We start from the raw sequence: 13,582 nt of genomic DNA, 5'->3' as shown, positions 1-13,582 counted from the left end.
TGCTGCTGTGCAGGAGAAAAATGTGCAAAAAATGCTTAAAATGTGTAACTGCAACCACCATTAGTGTTGCTACCTTTGTTATTAAAAAAATAACCAGAATTGTGTTTAACTTCCTGAACTACAGATCTCATATAAGCATTACATATAAATCCATTTCTTTAAATAAAATTTTTATTTCAGTCTGACCAATATGGCTATTGTGGCTTTTTATTTCAATAAGACTGGAAATAAATGTCTTATTGTGAACAATGTAACCTGTTATCTTATTGCAAGTATTTTCCACAGCTTAACAATTCCATTATTACAGTTACAGATCCTGCACACAATACAGCAGAAAGCAACCCATTTTCAACCTTTTGTCCATTATTTTCTCAGCACAATGCATAAATAAGGACAAATGAAAATTTCAAGGAAGAACTCTTTGCTAGCTATATATAAATGTGGGAAAATCCCACAGTGGGATTTAAAATTTCTGTTGAACAAATCTGAATCCCTGACTAAGGCCTTTTGGTGAACATAGTCATTGGAATCTTCTGGCACTTTGCTGAAAGCAAAAATGCCAAAAGAAAATGGATTATTTGTTTTCTAGAAAGATACAGAACCATTTCAGGCTGAGTTAGCTTTTTTTGGGTTGTTTTTTCTTTTTTTTTTTCCCCTTGATATGCTCATTCGCCATCTCCAGACAACTGCTCTTCACAATCTATTTAAATATGCATGAAAGACTGCTCAGGAGTCACGTACATTTTCGACAGGAACACGAACCTGGTTTATGATAAAACAGCTACAAAAAAATCCTGAACAGCCAACATGAACCTGCTGAAAAAATATACAATGATAATTGCTTGGTTTTCCTTCAATACCAGGGAAAATGGTTGCCCTATTGGCACATATTTATGACCCAGCAATGCAGATTTATATTGTTTTAACCGGGTAAGGTGTATGGGGGCAACAAATTGAGAAACACTTGATGTGGATTTATTTTAAATTAGGGGGAAAAAAAGCTATTTTTTTAACAACCAGGGCAGGGACAAATCCCGATTCTTTTACAAAGGAAGCAGTAGACCTTGCCCTACGTACAAAATAACACGCATGAAAGGAACAGAGGTCGGGAGATTCTGCTGAAATTCCTCCCTGCTCGGCAGCTCCGTGAGCCGCCCCCACGCCCGTCCCTGCCCGGAGCCCCCCGGGCCCTGCGGCACCGGCTCTGCCGCGGCCCCTCCATCGCTCCTTCGTCCTCCTCCCGCATCTCCTGACCTTGGACAGGGCTGGGCAGCCGCGGGAGCCATTGCTGTGCAATGATTCCCGGCGCCCCGGCTCCATCCCCCGGGAATTCTCCCCGGGAAATGCTGCCTGGCAGCCCTGAAGGGCCGGGCGGGCACGGCGGGGGCTGTTCCCCGCCGGGGATGTTATTTATGTCATTTTCCGCCTGTTTGTCCCTGCCCGGGGCGCTGAATGGGATTCCAGCCGCGGGTCGCGCTGCTCAGGACGGCGGCGGCCGCTCCCTGCCCGCCCGCCCTTCATTCGCGCCGCGCCCCCGCCCTTCGCTCCGCTCCGCTCGACCGAGGCCCGCGGGGAGCCCCCGGGCCCGGCTCTGCGGCGCCCCGCGATAAGGAACCGCCCGGCGGAGCCGCGGAGGGCGAGACCGAGAGGCGGCAGGGACGCCCGCGGAGGCAGGGCCGGCCTCAGCCTCCCCCGGCTCAGCCGCACACCTGTGCCCGGCTGTGCGTGCGGGGCTGGGTGAGTCCGAGCGGGGCGCGGTGAAGGCCGCGCGGCGCCCCCCGCCCGCCCCTCGCCCCATCCCCTCACCGGGTCTGTGGGTGCGCAGGTACCTCCCGCCCGCTCCGCGCCCTCCGCCACGGACCGCGCGCGCCGCCCGCACCCGCCGTTTTATAGCCCGGCCGGAGGTGACGTCAGCGCCGCAGAGCGGCCCTGCCCGGTCGGCGGAAAGAGACGAAGATCTTCGGAAAGAATCGGGAAAGGAGCGCGGGGAGGCCACGCCCACCCGAGCTCCGCCCGTGAACGATGGGAATCCGGAGAGAGCCGAGTGAATCCGGAAAGAGACGAACAGTTCCGGAAAAACCGAGGGAGAGGGTCCGGAAAAGAACGAGAGGTTTCGGAAGGAACGAGCGGTTCCGGAAAGAGCCGAGGGGAGGAGCAGGGTGCGGAGGGCGTTTGTGCCCTGCAGGGACCGGCTCGGGCACCACAAAATCACTTTATTAAAGGGGCAATCGGGTAAAATGCCCGCGCAGGGGGTCGGCAGAGGGCTCTGTGCCCCCTTCTCCGGGGTCAGGGCCAGTTTGGGTCTCAGAGAGTCGAGGTTCTGCAGCCCAGTGATGGGGACAAGTGACCGGTGCAGCATTCAGTCAAAGCAGCAGCTTCATTAGTTTTACATTATATAAATATGTATTTATATATACATGTATAATGCACACACATATATATAAAAATAAAATTTATATCCAGATCTATAGGTAAGAAGGGCTGCTTGAAGCACCGTGCAGTGTCACCCAGAGCCTGGCAAGGACACAGCATCAAAAGGCTGCAAGCGCCTGTCAAGGGAAAGCTATTTCTGAAAAGCTGATGCATAAATTCAAAGGAAAAAGAGCCTTCAATATTAAATCAATGTTTAAAACAGACACATTCTACTCTAAAAAAATTGAAATAATTAGAGATTAGAGGGCTGGAAGGCAGCAAGAACGTTACTGGCTCACAGTGGTGAGTGGGTTTGATGGCTGTGTGAATTAATGACATTTTATTTGAGTGAAGTACTTAATTGGAAGCACAGGCACTTATGGTGACACTGCATGCCTGGGACTGCCTGGAACTCCTGTCTCCAAGCAGGAGTCTGACTCACACCAGCTTTGATGCATCTCATGCTGAAGGCACAATATTTCCACAGCTGCAATGCTCTCCTTGGTCATATTTGATATAAATGTACATACAAAACCACCAGGGATATATGCATATGACCTTATTTGCATTGCATCTTAACAGCACCAACTGGCTAATATCCAAACCTGCTAAAATGACAAAAACAAGTAAAACACTCAGCTCAAGAAGCAGATAAAACCTCAAGCTACATCTAAAAACAAGCATTGATTCTTATGAAGCACACACATTATTCATTTAGTATTCATATGAGTATTTTTTAAATAGTAGGTATGTGGATTCTCTTTACTGAGGCAGAAAAGGATATCTTGAATTTTTATAAAAATATATACTTTTATTTACCCCAAAAATGTTAGAAACCCCAAGTACCTGTCAGCAAAAAAAAAAAGAAAAATAGTATTGTATTTCACAAGTACATCATCAAATTCTTCCTTGGGTTTGGCACAGGCAGACAATTGTTTCTAACAGACAGGACCAATCACTGTCTTGGCAAACTGAAATTGTCTCCCCCATAATTATGAAATATGCAATATATAATTAAGACATCTCCACTCAGTATCAAAAAAACTTTGTACATCTTCAAGTATACTAATAAAAGTTGCATTGCTTCAGAGTTACCTGGCAGAAAGGACACCAGGAGGCCATTTCCAATTTCCCAGAACAATCACAAGGTAACAGTAGTCTAAAGTATTCCAGAGTCAGTTTACAAAATCCATAAACCCAATACAAATTTAAGTTAGGCACTAGACCATTTAAAATACAATGTTAAGGGTTTTACAGGCCTGAATTCCAAAGCACATGTTACAACCTCTTCTAAGCAATCTCAAGAACTATATGGAAAAATCAAATTATTATTCTCATATGAGAATATGAATTGTTCTACAGCTTCAAACCGTGATGCCTCTAGGAAAAACAAACCCCAGGCTGCTAAAAATAACATTTTCAGCTTGCAACAGTATATTGGCAGAATAATTAACCACCTTGTAGAACTCAAAAGTAATTTTTTTCATCTTAAGAGGCCACCAAAACAGTTCAAGGGCAGCTCACTGTAAATCCAACAGATTTCCCATCTCCCCTATTCATCAAGGAACCGTGGATTTTCTTGACTGCCTCTTCAGCAGAAAAAACCCATAGAATTTTGATGGTTACAGGAGCTCCTCTGGAGCCCCCACAAACCTTTTGGAGCAGTGAGTCCACCTCCCCTCAACCCAGAGCCCTTCCTGCCTTTTGGAGTGAAGTTACATCCAAGGGAGACCAGAGTCAGCACTGCCCAACCTTCCCCAGCCTCACCACACACTTCAGATGATGTTGAGACAAACAAGTCCATCAGCATAATTACAGTTGATTCACAAAAGATGTAAGAAATACAAAAATAAATCTGTAGCAGTAATTTGGAGATTGGTTATGCTGGTAAGAGTTCATAAAGCCGTGAGGTATTTTCACTTCCATGAGCCAAACAGCACTGTGGAATTTTTCAGTCCAATTTTTCAGTCCTTAACTCCAGAGCCAGCACAATGGATTTAAAGCATCTTCCACATGCTTAAACATATGAAGGAAAAGTCTTGAAGTTTCAGTAATTTATTATACAAAAACATATAAAGATCTAATGCAAAGATTAGCTTTGAGTCTAACAGATAAATCTTCTTGAATTAAACATCAAGGGGAAAGGAAATACAGGTTGATTTATGTTCTCCAAAAGGAAGGTGTCAGAATGCCCTTTGGTAATGGAATTTCCTCTGCACGTAGACATTTCTAATGGAGAGAAAGACAAATAATAAAGATAAATAGAGATAAATATTTTAATTTGCTATTTCTTCTCAGGAATTCTGTATACTTACTATACATTCAAAGCATTGCTGATAAAATATACCAGTTTAATTATTAAATGAAAGTACAACTTCAAAGCTGTCATGTTTTAATATCATAATCTAAGTCAATATTCACAGAACAATTTAAACAATCAAGGATTTACAGCTTTGCAAGCTTTATTTAAAAAATATGCAGAATGCAATGCTAAACAAACACTACAGAAAGCAGTTCAAATTGCCACTTCCCCATATATTTAAGCAGGACAAGTGCTAGAAACAAGCAACTACTGATAAGAAATAGCCCTGACAGAAATGACTCAGCAGAATCCTCCTCAACCTGTACATCTCCTCTCACTGATCTTCCTTTATAACCAAAATACATTTTCATTGATAAAAATGAGAAGTGAGGTAAGAAAGCAGCGAGATGTTTGATATCATAACTATCATTAAGATAATTCAGTAATTGAAAAGTTACAAAAGAGGGTTAGATCATAGAGAGAGGTCTTGTGGGTGGCAAGCAGTGCCAACCTCATTATCCAAATTATGAATATATTCAGTGATGGGAAAAAACAAAACCCAAACCAAAACATCTGGAAATTAAATGAAGAAAAAAATCCCCAAAACTGCTTTACCTGCACAAAATTCTTCAAACGTGACAAACAGCCCATCTGGCCAGAGCTGGTCACAGCTTCAATCCTGCAGAAATAACAGCACGTTTCAAAATCTATTTAGAAACTTGGGTTTGATTCACAAGGGGTGTGGGGGTGGATGGCAGGGATTGGAAAACATGGATGAGTCATTTCAGAGAGAACACCAACACTCCTAACCCCAGATATCATACCTTGGGATATAGGATTTCTGGATAAAGAACATTGTTTTCCAGAACTGAATCCCATACTGCTTCATCAGAGCATTGCCACACACCTGTGATACAGAAAGGCACAAAGTGCAGGTTACAGAATTCAGTTTCAGACTTGCATGACAGCTGCAATGAACCTGCTCCATACCAACCACTAAACGCTTTATTCAGGCATTTAAAGAAATACACCTACACTAAAACAAGCAAATCCTCCCAATGCTATTACTGCTACCACAATCACCCTCTTTCCTGTTATATGAATCTTGACATCCTTCATTTCACCCCAGCCTCCCTCCAAAAATAGTTCTCTTTGCTAACACCATGTGCTGGGGCACACTGTGGTCATTTCCCCACTGTGATTACTGCTGTGTGCAGTGATTCATCAGCTTTCTCCACACACTTTACAGGACAAATGCTCCTCTGACTTCACCACCCCTAACAGAATCCCCCATGGGGTATTTCTCTTTCCACTTTCTCATCTTTACTTTTACAGCTCTTTAGAAGCATTTGAAGAGCAGAGAAGCTGCTTGTGTTCAAGTGTTTGTGTTCCCTGACTTTAACTTTGGCTCTTATTTAGCACAGACCTATTATCTTAGGCTATAGAATTAATATCCATCAGGCTCTGATCTTTTCAACCTGAAAAATCTATCCTGTTTTATGAACTAATTTGGCTGGAGCAGCCACAGGACCTCCTTGCACAGTATGAACTGCCAAGTACTTAGAACAGATCTTATATAAGATCACACAGCTATTTTTAAAATGCCAGAAACCTTGAACAGAATCAAATACAACAAGAGAATCTGTGTTTATAGAAACTTCAGTTTTGAAATCATTCAGCTCCAAAGCTGTATTTGCAAGAATGTGGAAATACTCATGTTCCTTTCTGAAGGAATAAGAACAAGTTAAAAAAAAACTGCTGTGAATCTCACCTCAGCAATCCCTTCAGAACCCAAAAGGGATGTAAATTGGTGACATTTAACTACTAACAGTTATCCACACCACTTACTTCCAGGAAATCCAAGAGCAGCATAGCTGTCACATCTGCCAGAGGCTCCAGATTCAACATCTGTGCAAGCCAGCGCCATCCATAGCTCAGACCATGAGGATGAGCCTACAAAGCAACAAAGAAGCTGCTCAGCACTTGCTTTATGACTTGTTAAATACAATTATCCAAACAATTTTCTGATTGACTTTCTTCTTTATAAAACTTGATCACTGTGAAAACATAAAGGAAGTAGAAGTTCACACCATTAATTACTTGGCACCGCTTTGTTCATCATGGTTATGATAATTTTCCTTCAAATATATCCTGAGCTAGCTTAAATTCAGCACACCTCAATTACAAAACAAGCTTTCAATACATTTAATGGACTCCTGGGATAGTAACAAGGTTCTAAGTATAATGCCCCACACATACCCCTTGCCTGTTTCCATAAGGCCAGCGGAGCTGAATGATGGCAGCATAGAGACGAATCATTCCTGACATCCTTTTAAGAAAATGATCTTGTTCTTCCACTTTAGAATCATGAACTTCATATCCAAGCATCCTTAGAGGGACAAAACATTCTAGTTTTAGGGCAGCAAAACACATTCACTCAAGTCTCTGCAGCTCTCAGCTTACTTGAAGTCAATCCTATTGAGAACAGGGATTCTCCAAAAATATGCAAGAATTATTGAAAGGCTGATATCACCCTCTGGATCATATGTTCCACCATTTGGTGAGGTATGGGAAGAGGTCACAGAGAAGCTGTGACTGCCCCATCCAAGAAAATGCTCAAGGACTGGTTGGATGGGGCTCTAAACAACCTGGTCTAGGGGAAGGTGTCCCTGCCATGGCAGGGGGCTGGAACAAGATGGGTTTTTTGTGAGTGAACCTCCAGAGTCAATGCCAGTGTGCTCAGGGATGGGGGAAAGTGGAGCTCACTCAGAACAGTCCTCACCCTTGCAGGGTTCATGCAGGAAAAGCCCAGCAGTGAATTTACCTCTGATACTCTTCCATAGAAGTCCCTTCTTTCCGAGCAGGGTAAAATGGCACAGCATAGGGGCACTTTTTGTGCAGATGAGCCAAAAAGATGTCTCCAACTCGAGGGTGTAATTCCCAGATTCCTGAGAGCACCACAGCAATTGGGAAAGCTGAATCATGGTGAAAAGATACTTCTCCTTCCCCATGTTTCTGGAGGGTAGAAAAGGAAAGTCAGCCACCACTCCTTCAAGTAATTTCTCAAAGGAAAAAAAGCCCTCTTCATTTTTGTAGTTAGCCTTTCCTAAAGAATCTGAACGTTTCCATGGCTATGAACCAAGGATAGAAAAGCTGATGAAGCCACATATCCTCAGCACCCACAGAGGATGACAATAAACTCTGGCTCAGGATGGAAAAATGGGATTAGCAAACACAGGCTGCACAAGATATTCTCAACCCAAAGAATCACTTTCAAATATTTACAAATTAGTCACAGTTTTACTCCATGGGCTGATTTTTGCATGCATTTGTTCCTGCAAGGAGAAAAGTTTCAAACAGCCCAAATTTTACAAATAAAGACAAGAGAAAAATACTGCCAACTCCAAAAAAAACAAGTTTAACTTTATTTCTTGAGAGGTGCTAACAAGAAAGCAGGGACTGAAGTTTACCTCCTGAGCATGAAGGCTGGGGCTTTTTGTCCCCCAGATTCTGACAAAATATAAGGTTTGAGCCTATATACAGTTTTGTAATATACCATAAATTAACTGGTTTTGTGATATAACATAAATTAAGTATCAAACTATTTTCCACAACACTGTACCTATCTGTACCTAGTTCAAAATATGTAAGATGTAAGCCTAAAATTTAAAAGAGTTTTTCCTCCCAAAAGAAATAAAATAAGGGTTGGAAGTGAAAGAGAAACAAAGTTTTTTTCACTGCATTCATACAGGCAAACTGAACACCCAACGATTTTTGTTCTTCATAGCTGAAGAGACAGTTCAGTGTCCAAAAGCATCTCCTAGAGCACTGGCTACCTGTGCTACCCCAAAAAAGAGATTTCCTCACCACAAACTTCTCTGCAAGTTTGTAGCAGACAAACTCCAACCCCTGTGGATGCTGAGTCACAGACACTGCTTGTCCTTCAGTCTGAACAGGCTTCCCAGACAGCAGATTATTGATCTTGTCAAACACCTCTCTCAGCTTAGAGCCTGCAAATACATAGGGAATGCATGGAGACAGAAAATAAGGGAACAGCAGACAAGTCTTACCCAGAACACATCAAGCTCACCAACACCAGACCCACACCCCAAAGGGCACCTTTGCACCATCTGATTAACCAAACTTAATCCTGATGAAGAAAGATGCTTCTGAGGGAACCAAGAGGCCTTACAAGCAAACCCTCCTGCACAGATAGGCTGTGTGCAGGTCAGCTTTCTGCTACAGGAACACTTTATATGCTTGTGCCCTCATGAAATCTTTAAAGCAAAAGGAATTTCAGTGGGATTGAGCTCTTGGTGTTTTCCTGACCTGATATGCTAGAGATCTGGCTCACAGGGATTGTAGCAGCTTTCTGCAAGTTTGTTTTTATCTTCTTCACCTGGAGAACAAACAAACAAACAAACAAACAACTTTAAAATCCTTTCTAAACAAGTATATATCTGTAACAGTTTGGATGAGCAGAGTGGTAACAGAGGCTGCTACAACAGTTTTTAATTTTTTAAAATGAAAACTATCCTGTTTACCCTAGAAATTAAAATAATCTCTCTTCAATTGTATTAATAATTTGTTCAAACCTCAGTGTTGCTTTTGCAGTTTGCAATTTCACTGAAAGCAGCAACACATTGCTCAGCTGCATCCTGAAGCTGCTGGTACCACTGCATGATACTTTCTTCTGTTTTAACCTGAAGTCCTGTTATTAAAAAAAAAAAAAAAAAAAAAAAAAAAAAAAAAAAAAAAAAAAGATAGTAACTCAGAAAGACTAAATCTCTAGTGAGAAAATGAATTTTAAAAAATGCAAGTCAAAGGAATAAAAAAGATTTTTAAAGAAGCCTAACCTTCCTTCTGCTGCTTTTCTCCTGCTTGTTGTGCAGGGGCAGGAGTCTGACTCTTCATCTGCTCTTTCTTCTCTAACTCTTTCTGCTTTTGTTTCTTTTCCTCTTCATCTTTCCTCTTCTTTTCCTCTAGTGCTGCAGTGATTTCCTGCTGCATGCTGGATATCAACCCTCTCATCTCCTGCAGGGCTCGTTCAGTGCTGGCCACATCTGCTTGAGTTGGGAACCCTCTCTGCCAAGAAACATGAGAGGTGACACAGCATTAACCTTTGGTTCCAGGGTAAGAGGGCCATCAACAAGCACAAGGAGCCTTTGAAGCATTTCCCTTCAGATAATCTGGAAGCTAACTATGTATTTTACCCCCATCTCCTTTATTTGTACATAACATTGGTCATAATATTTGTAAATATTGCAAGTCCATGACTAAATTTCTAAGATCTTGGACAACAAAAATTAAGAATACACTTGGACAAGTGCAAGTGAACTCCAGTGCAAAGCCTTGACAGCTCCCTCTGCTGAAAGCCAGCTGTGACAAGCTGGAACACAGGATTAGCCTTATTAGTGCTTTATCTTTCAAGATTTGTATCCTATCCTAGAAAGAAAAAAATGTCAAGGAAAGCCAGCTACTGCAGAAAAGCTCATTAAGAGAGGAGAATCTTAAAATGTTCAGTATTTAACAATTCATGAACCAGTCCACTGTCACAGAGGGAACTTTACAGCACCAAGAGTTTACAGCAATTTAATTTGAATCTTTCTCCTGTAGAAGTTCTCATGCATTTTGATAAGCCATTTTCAAGAGAACAGCTGAAGTGCCAGAGGAAAGAATTCCCCTTTGAAATTGGGTGCTTTATAGGATGAATAATTGCTGTGCCATCTCATTTAAGGGCCTCATGACAAGCTGCTTGAAGAGAACTAGAGAGAGCTTTAGGAAGGGATGACAGCCCAAGTTAACACCTGCAGAGCCTTTACCTCGCTCGTGCTGCGGATGAGCCCTGACACCAGTCCACAGATCTGGTTGCCACGGTTGCTGTAGGCAGACAGATCAATTCTGGGCAAGTCTTTGTGCCTGTAGTTGGGATCAATCTGCTGGTTCAGCTGCAGCAGCTCCTCCTGGATGGAATAGAGGCGCCGCAGCCTCTCCTGGCCCTCCTCCTTGCGCAGACGCTCCAGCTCCTCCTGCCGCTGCCTCTGCTGCTCTGCCTCACGCAACTTCAGGTTCAGTATCTGGGGAGACAAAGACACAAGAGTCACAAAATACCTCAATAATTCCAGATGTACAGCTCCTTCTCAGTCTGATGGCTCCAGCTTTACAGGGCCTTTCTGCTCCTAGGACACAAGTGCCTTTACTGCATTTCCACACTACAGCACGTACCCAGGATAGCACCAGAAAATCCATCCTCCCTTCAGAGTGTCATGAAAATACAAATAAATCAATTGGTCTTTCCAGTTCCCACCCAGCAGTCATGGTCTTTTATGAAAGACAATTCTTAAGAGTCTCAGACCTTTGCTCTATGTCGGTGTTCTTCCTTCAACTTCTCTTGCTGTCCCTGAGCCTCCTTCGAGCTACAACATACATAAAGACAGAAAAACTGTATTCAAGACATTCAGGAGACAAAACACAAACCAACACACAGGAAGCTATTCTTAAAACAAGCTAAAGGAACTTTAGCTATCACAAATGTTGCCTTTTTCTAACCATTGAAACCTCAACAATAGCCAGACATCTACTCTGACAGCCAAACTCTAATAGTTAATGTAAGACAAACAGAAGGTGAAATTTCCAACCACAAGTGACTAGCACAGAATTGTCAGAACAGGAATTAATCTGCACTTGAACTAAATGCTACAAAATTCTAGTGATACCAGAGGTAATCTCACCTCTTCTCCATTACTTCTTGCAACTCCTGGAATTCCTGATGCCGCTTCAGCTCCCTCAGTTCATCGAAGCGCTTCAGCTGCTCGCTGGCCTGGGCATAGGCTGCCCTCACCATCTGCTCCTGCTCCTCCAGCCGCTGCCTCAGCCTCTCCTGCATTACAGAGGGGCACCAAAGGTACTCATTGAACAACGTGCACAGAAGAAAACACAAACTAAACTGGCCAACATTTATAACTTGCTGTCCTTGCACTGTTACCTCTGACTGTGGAGCTCTCCTGGGATTCACAGATACCCTCTCAATAATTTTTTTCTTACCTTTGCTTTCAGCCTGTGCATCTCTTCATACAACCGAATGCAGCCTTCAACTTTTGCAACTTTAGATGACAGAACTGCTGCTGGAACAACTTCTTGCTTTGTTTCCAGGAGACTAAGATTATCATTTTCCTGCATGGTAAGCATAAATGTAAAATCAGCGTCTAAGCACAGGATCAGCAATTCATGGAGGAAAACAGAAAAAGCAGGTCTCCTAAACTATTATTTGCCCAGCTTCCTACCCTCTGCCTTGTAAAATAGAGTCAGAATACATGTAAGTCACTCAAAGACTCCAGAGAACCCAGTGTGGTTACTCGTGGAGTTTTACAACAGCCCTGACCCTCCTCTGTGACCTTATGGAAGAATCCTGTGCTGCTGTTCCATAACACAACAGAGCTCCAACTATTTTCCTTCGTTATGGTGAAAAATGGAGTTTGCTTTGGGTCCACTGTGAAACATTTTTCTATTAAAATCTTATTAATACTAACTTTATCATCACCTGTTCATACTACAAAAAAATTAAAAGTAAGGATGTTTTCCCAACAAATTAACAGAGCACAAACCAGCCTTGATCTGACAATTGATGACAGCAAGTTAGGACTTTTTTTTTCCCCACATCTGCTCCATAAACATATGGATTATAATCAGAGAGCTACCTTGGTCTCACTGGGCTCTGCAGATGAAGGGGGTGACGAGCTGCGGTGGCTGCCAGGAGGGATCTTCTCCGCAGATGCCCGTTTTGGGAGTGGGGTGGATTGTTTGGGCGTTGAAGTCTCGGAGGGTGTGATTTCCTCTGCCAACTGCCCACTAAGGCTGTCCAGCACCCAGCCGCAGTAAGGGGAGAGCTCAACGGGAGCCACACATCCTTCCAAGGCAGCCTTGAGAGAAAACATGCTCCGTGAACGGGGCACAGCCTTAATTTCAATAAAACTTTAACACACCATGAGCACACCTGCACAGTTAGTAGCTGCTTTATCATCGCAGCTCAGTATCCCACTTAACCCTTTTCTCTGCTGTCTTTCCAACACTTTTTCCGGACTATCCAACTTTCGCAGGACATTTGAACCCCCTCGGGCCAGCCCCGCTCCCTGACCCGGCGCTCCCGAGCCTGGACCCGCTCTGGGGGTTTTTCAAGCCCTCGGTGTCACCGGGATGAGCGGTCGGTGTTTCCCTGTTCCCACTCTGGGGGTATTTCAAGCCCTCAGTGTCACCGGCATGAGCGGTCGCTGTTTCCCAGCGGGCGGGGCCGGCTCCCGGGGCGCGCCCTCACCTCATCCTCCTGCCAGTGGCTGCAGTAGCTCAGCTGGCCCTTGCTGGAGAGGCGCAGGGCCTCCAGAGTGTCGAAGCGGAGCTGCCACGACTCCATGACGATCGTGCACTGGCCCAGGGGCTCCCTCACGGCCCCCAAGGTCCCTCACGGCCGGGCCGGCCCCATCCCGCCCCTTCCGGGCCGCGCTGGCCGCATCCGCCGCGTGCGGGCGGGACGGGCGGTGCCGCCCCCTGGCGGAGAGGCGGGGCCCGGCCCGAGGCCGCTGGTTCGAGTCCCTCCCCGGGGCCGCGGGTTCGAGTCCCGCCCCCGGCAGCGCTGCGCTAAGGAGCGGGCCGGGAAACAGCCGCGGCTTCACCGATTTCCCATTTATTCTGTGTGTTTTTGCCCAGAGCTGCCTTGTGCTGCAGAAGCAGAGGGAAAGCTCCATCCGTGAACCACAGAAATAGTTTGGAATTCAGCTGCCTGCACCAACAGCTCTGGGATGTGTTTGCTTTTCCAGCTTCACAGCACCTAAAGATGAAATCCCCACCATAACCAATTAAAATGTAGTTTATCGG

At 44.2% G+C, this 13,582-nt stretch overlaps 2 protein-coding genes across 2 annotated transcripts in view; both read right to left on the bottom strand.

Moving 5' to 3' along the window:
• SPTAN1 (spectrin alpha, non-erythrocytic 1) overlaps window positions 1-1,862 on the bottom strand; it is a 45,881-nt gene extending 44,019 nt beyond the window's left edge. Inside the window, exon 1 of the mRNA XM_059486431.1 lies at window positions 1,807-1,862. The gene's annotated coding sequence lies outside the window, so the exon portion shown is untranslated. The remainder of the gene's footprint in view (window positions 1-1,806) is intronic.
• A 1,340-nt stretch (window positions 1,863-3,202) lies between these two features.
• Window positions 3,203-13,177, bottom strand: GLE1 (GLE1 RNA export mediator). The gene is made up of 16 exons (XM_059486280.1): window positions 13,026-13,177; window positions 12,412-12,633; window positions 11,759-11,887; window positions 11,446-11,594; window positions 11,070-11,130; window positions 10,537-10,791; window positions 9,571-9,799; window positions 9,310-9,425; window positions 9,044-9,113; window positions 8,582-8,724; window positions 7,539-7,729; window positions 6,974-7,103; window positions 6,563-6,667; window positions 5,539-5,621; window positions 5,330-5,393; window positions 3,203-4,641 (listed from the first exon to the last, which is right to left on the bottom strand). The coding sequence occupies exons 1-16, from the start codon at window positions 13,119-13,121 to the stop codon at window positions 4,573-4,575; spliced, it is 2,112 nt and encodes a 703-aa protein (XP_059342263.1). The 5' UTR covers window positions 13,122-13,177; the 3' UTR covers window positions 3,203-4,572.
• Window positions 13,178-13,582: the final 405 nt, after the last annotated feature.

The sequence above is a fragment of the Ammospiza nelsoni genome, chromosome 20, assembly GCF_027579445.1.
Source record: "Ammospiza nelsoni isolate bAmmNel1 chromosome 20, bAmmNel1.pri, whole genome shotgun sequence".
NCBI classification, from domain to species: domain Eukaryota; kingdom Metazoa; phylum Chordata; class Aves; order Passeriformes; family Passerellidae; genus Ammospiza; species Ammospiza nelsoni.
This window is presented reverse-complemented; position numbering and strand designations above follow the sequence as displayed.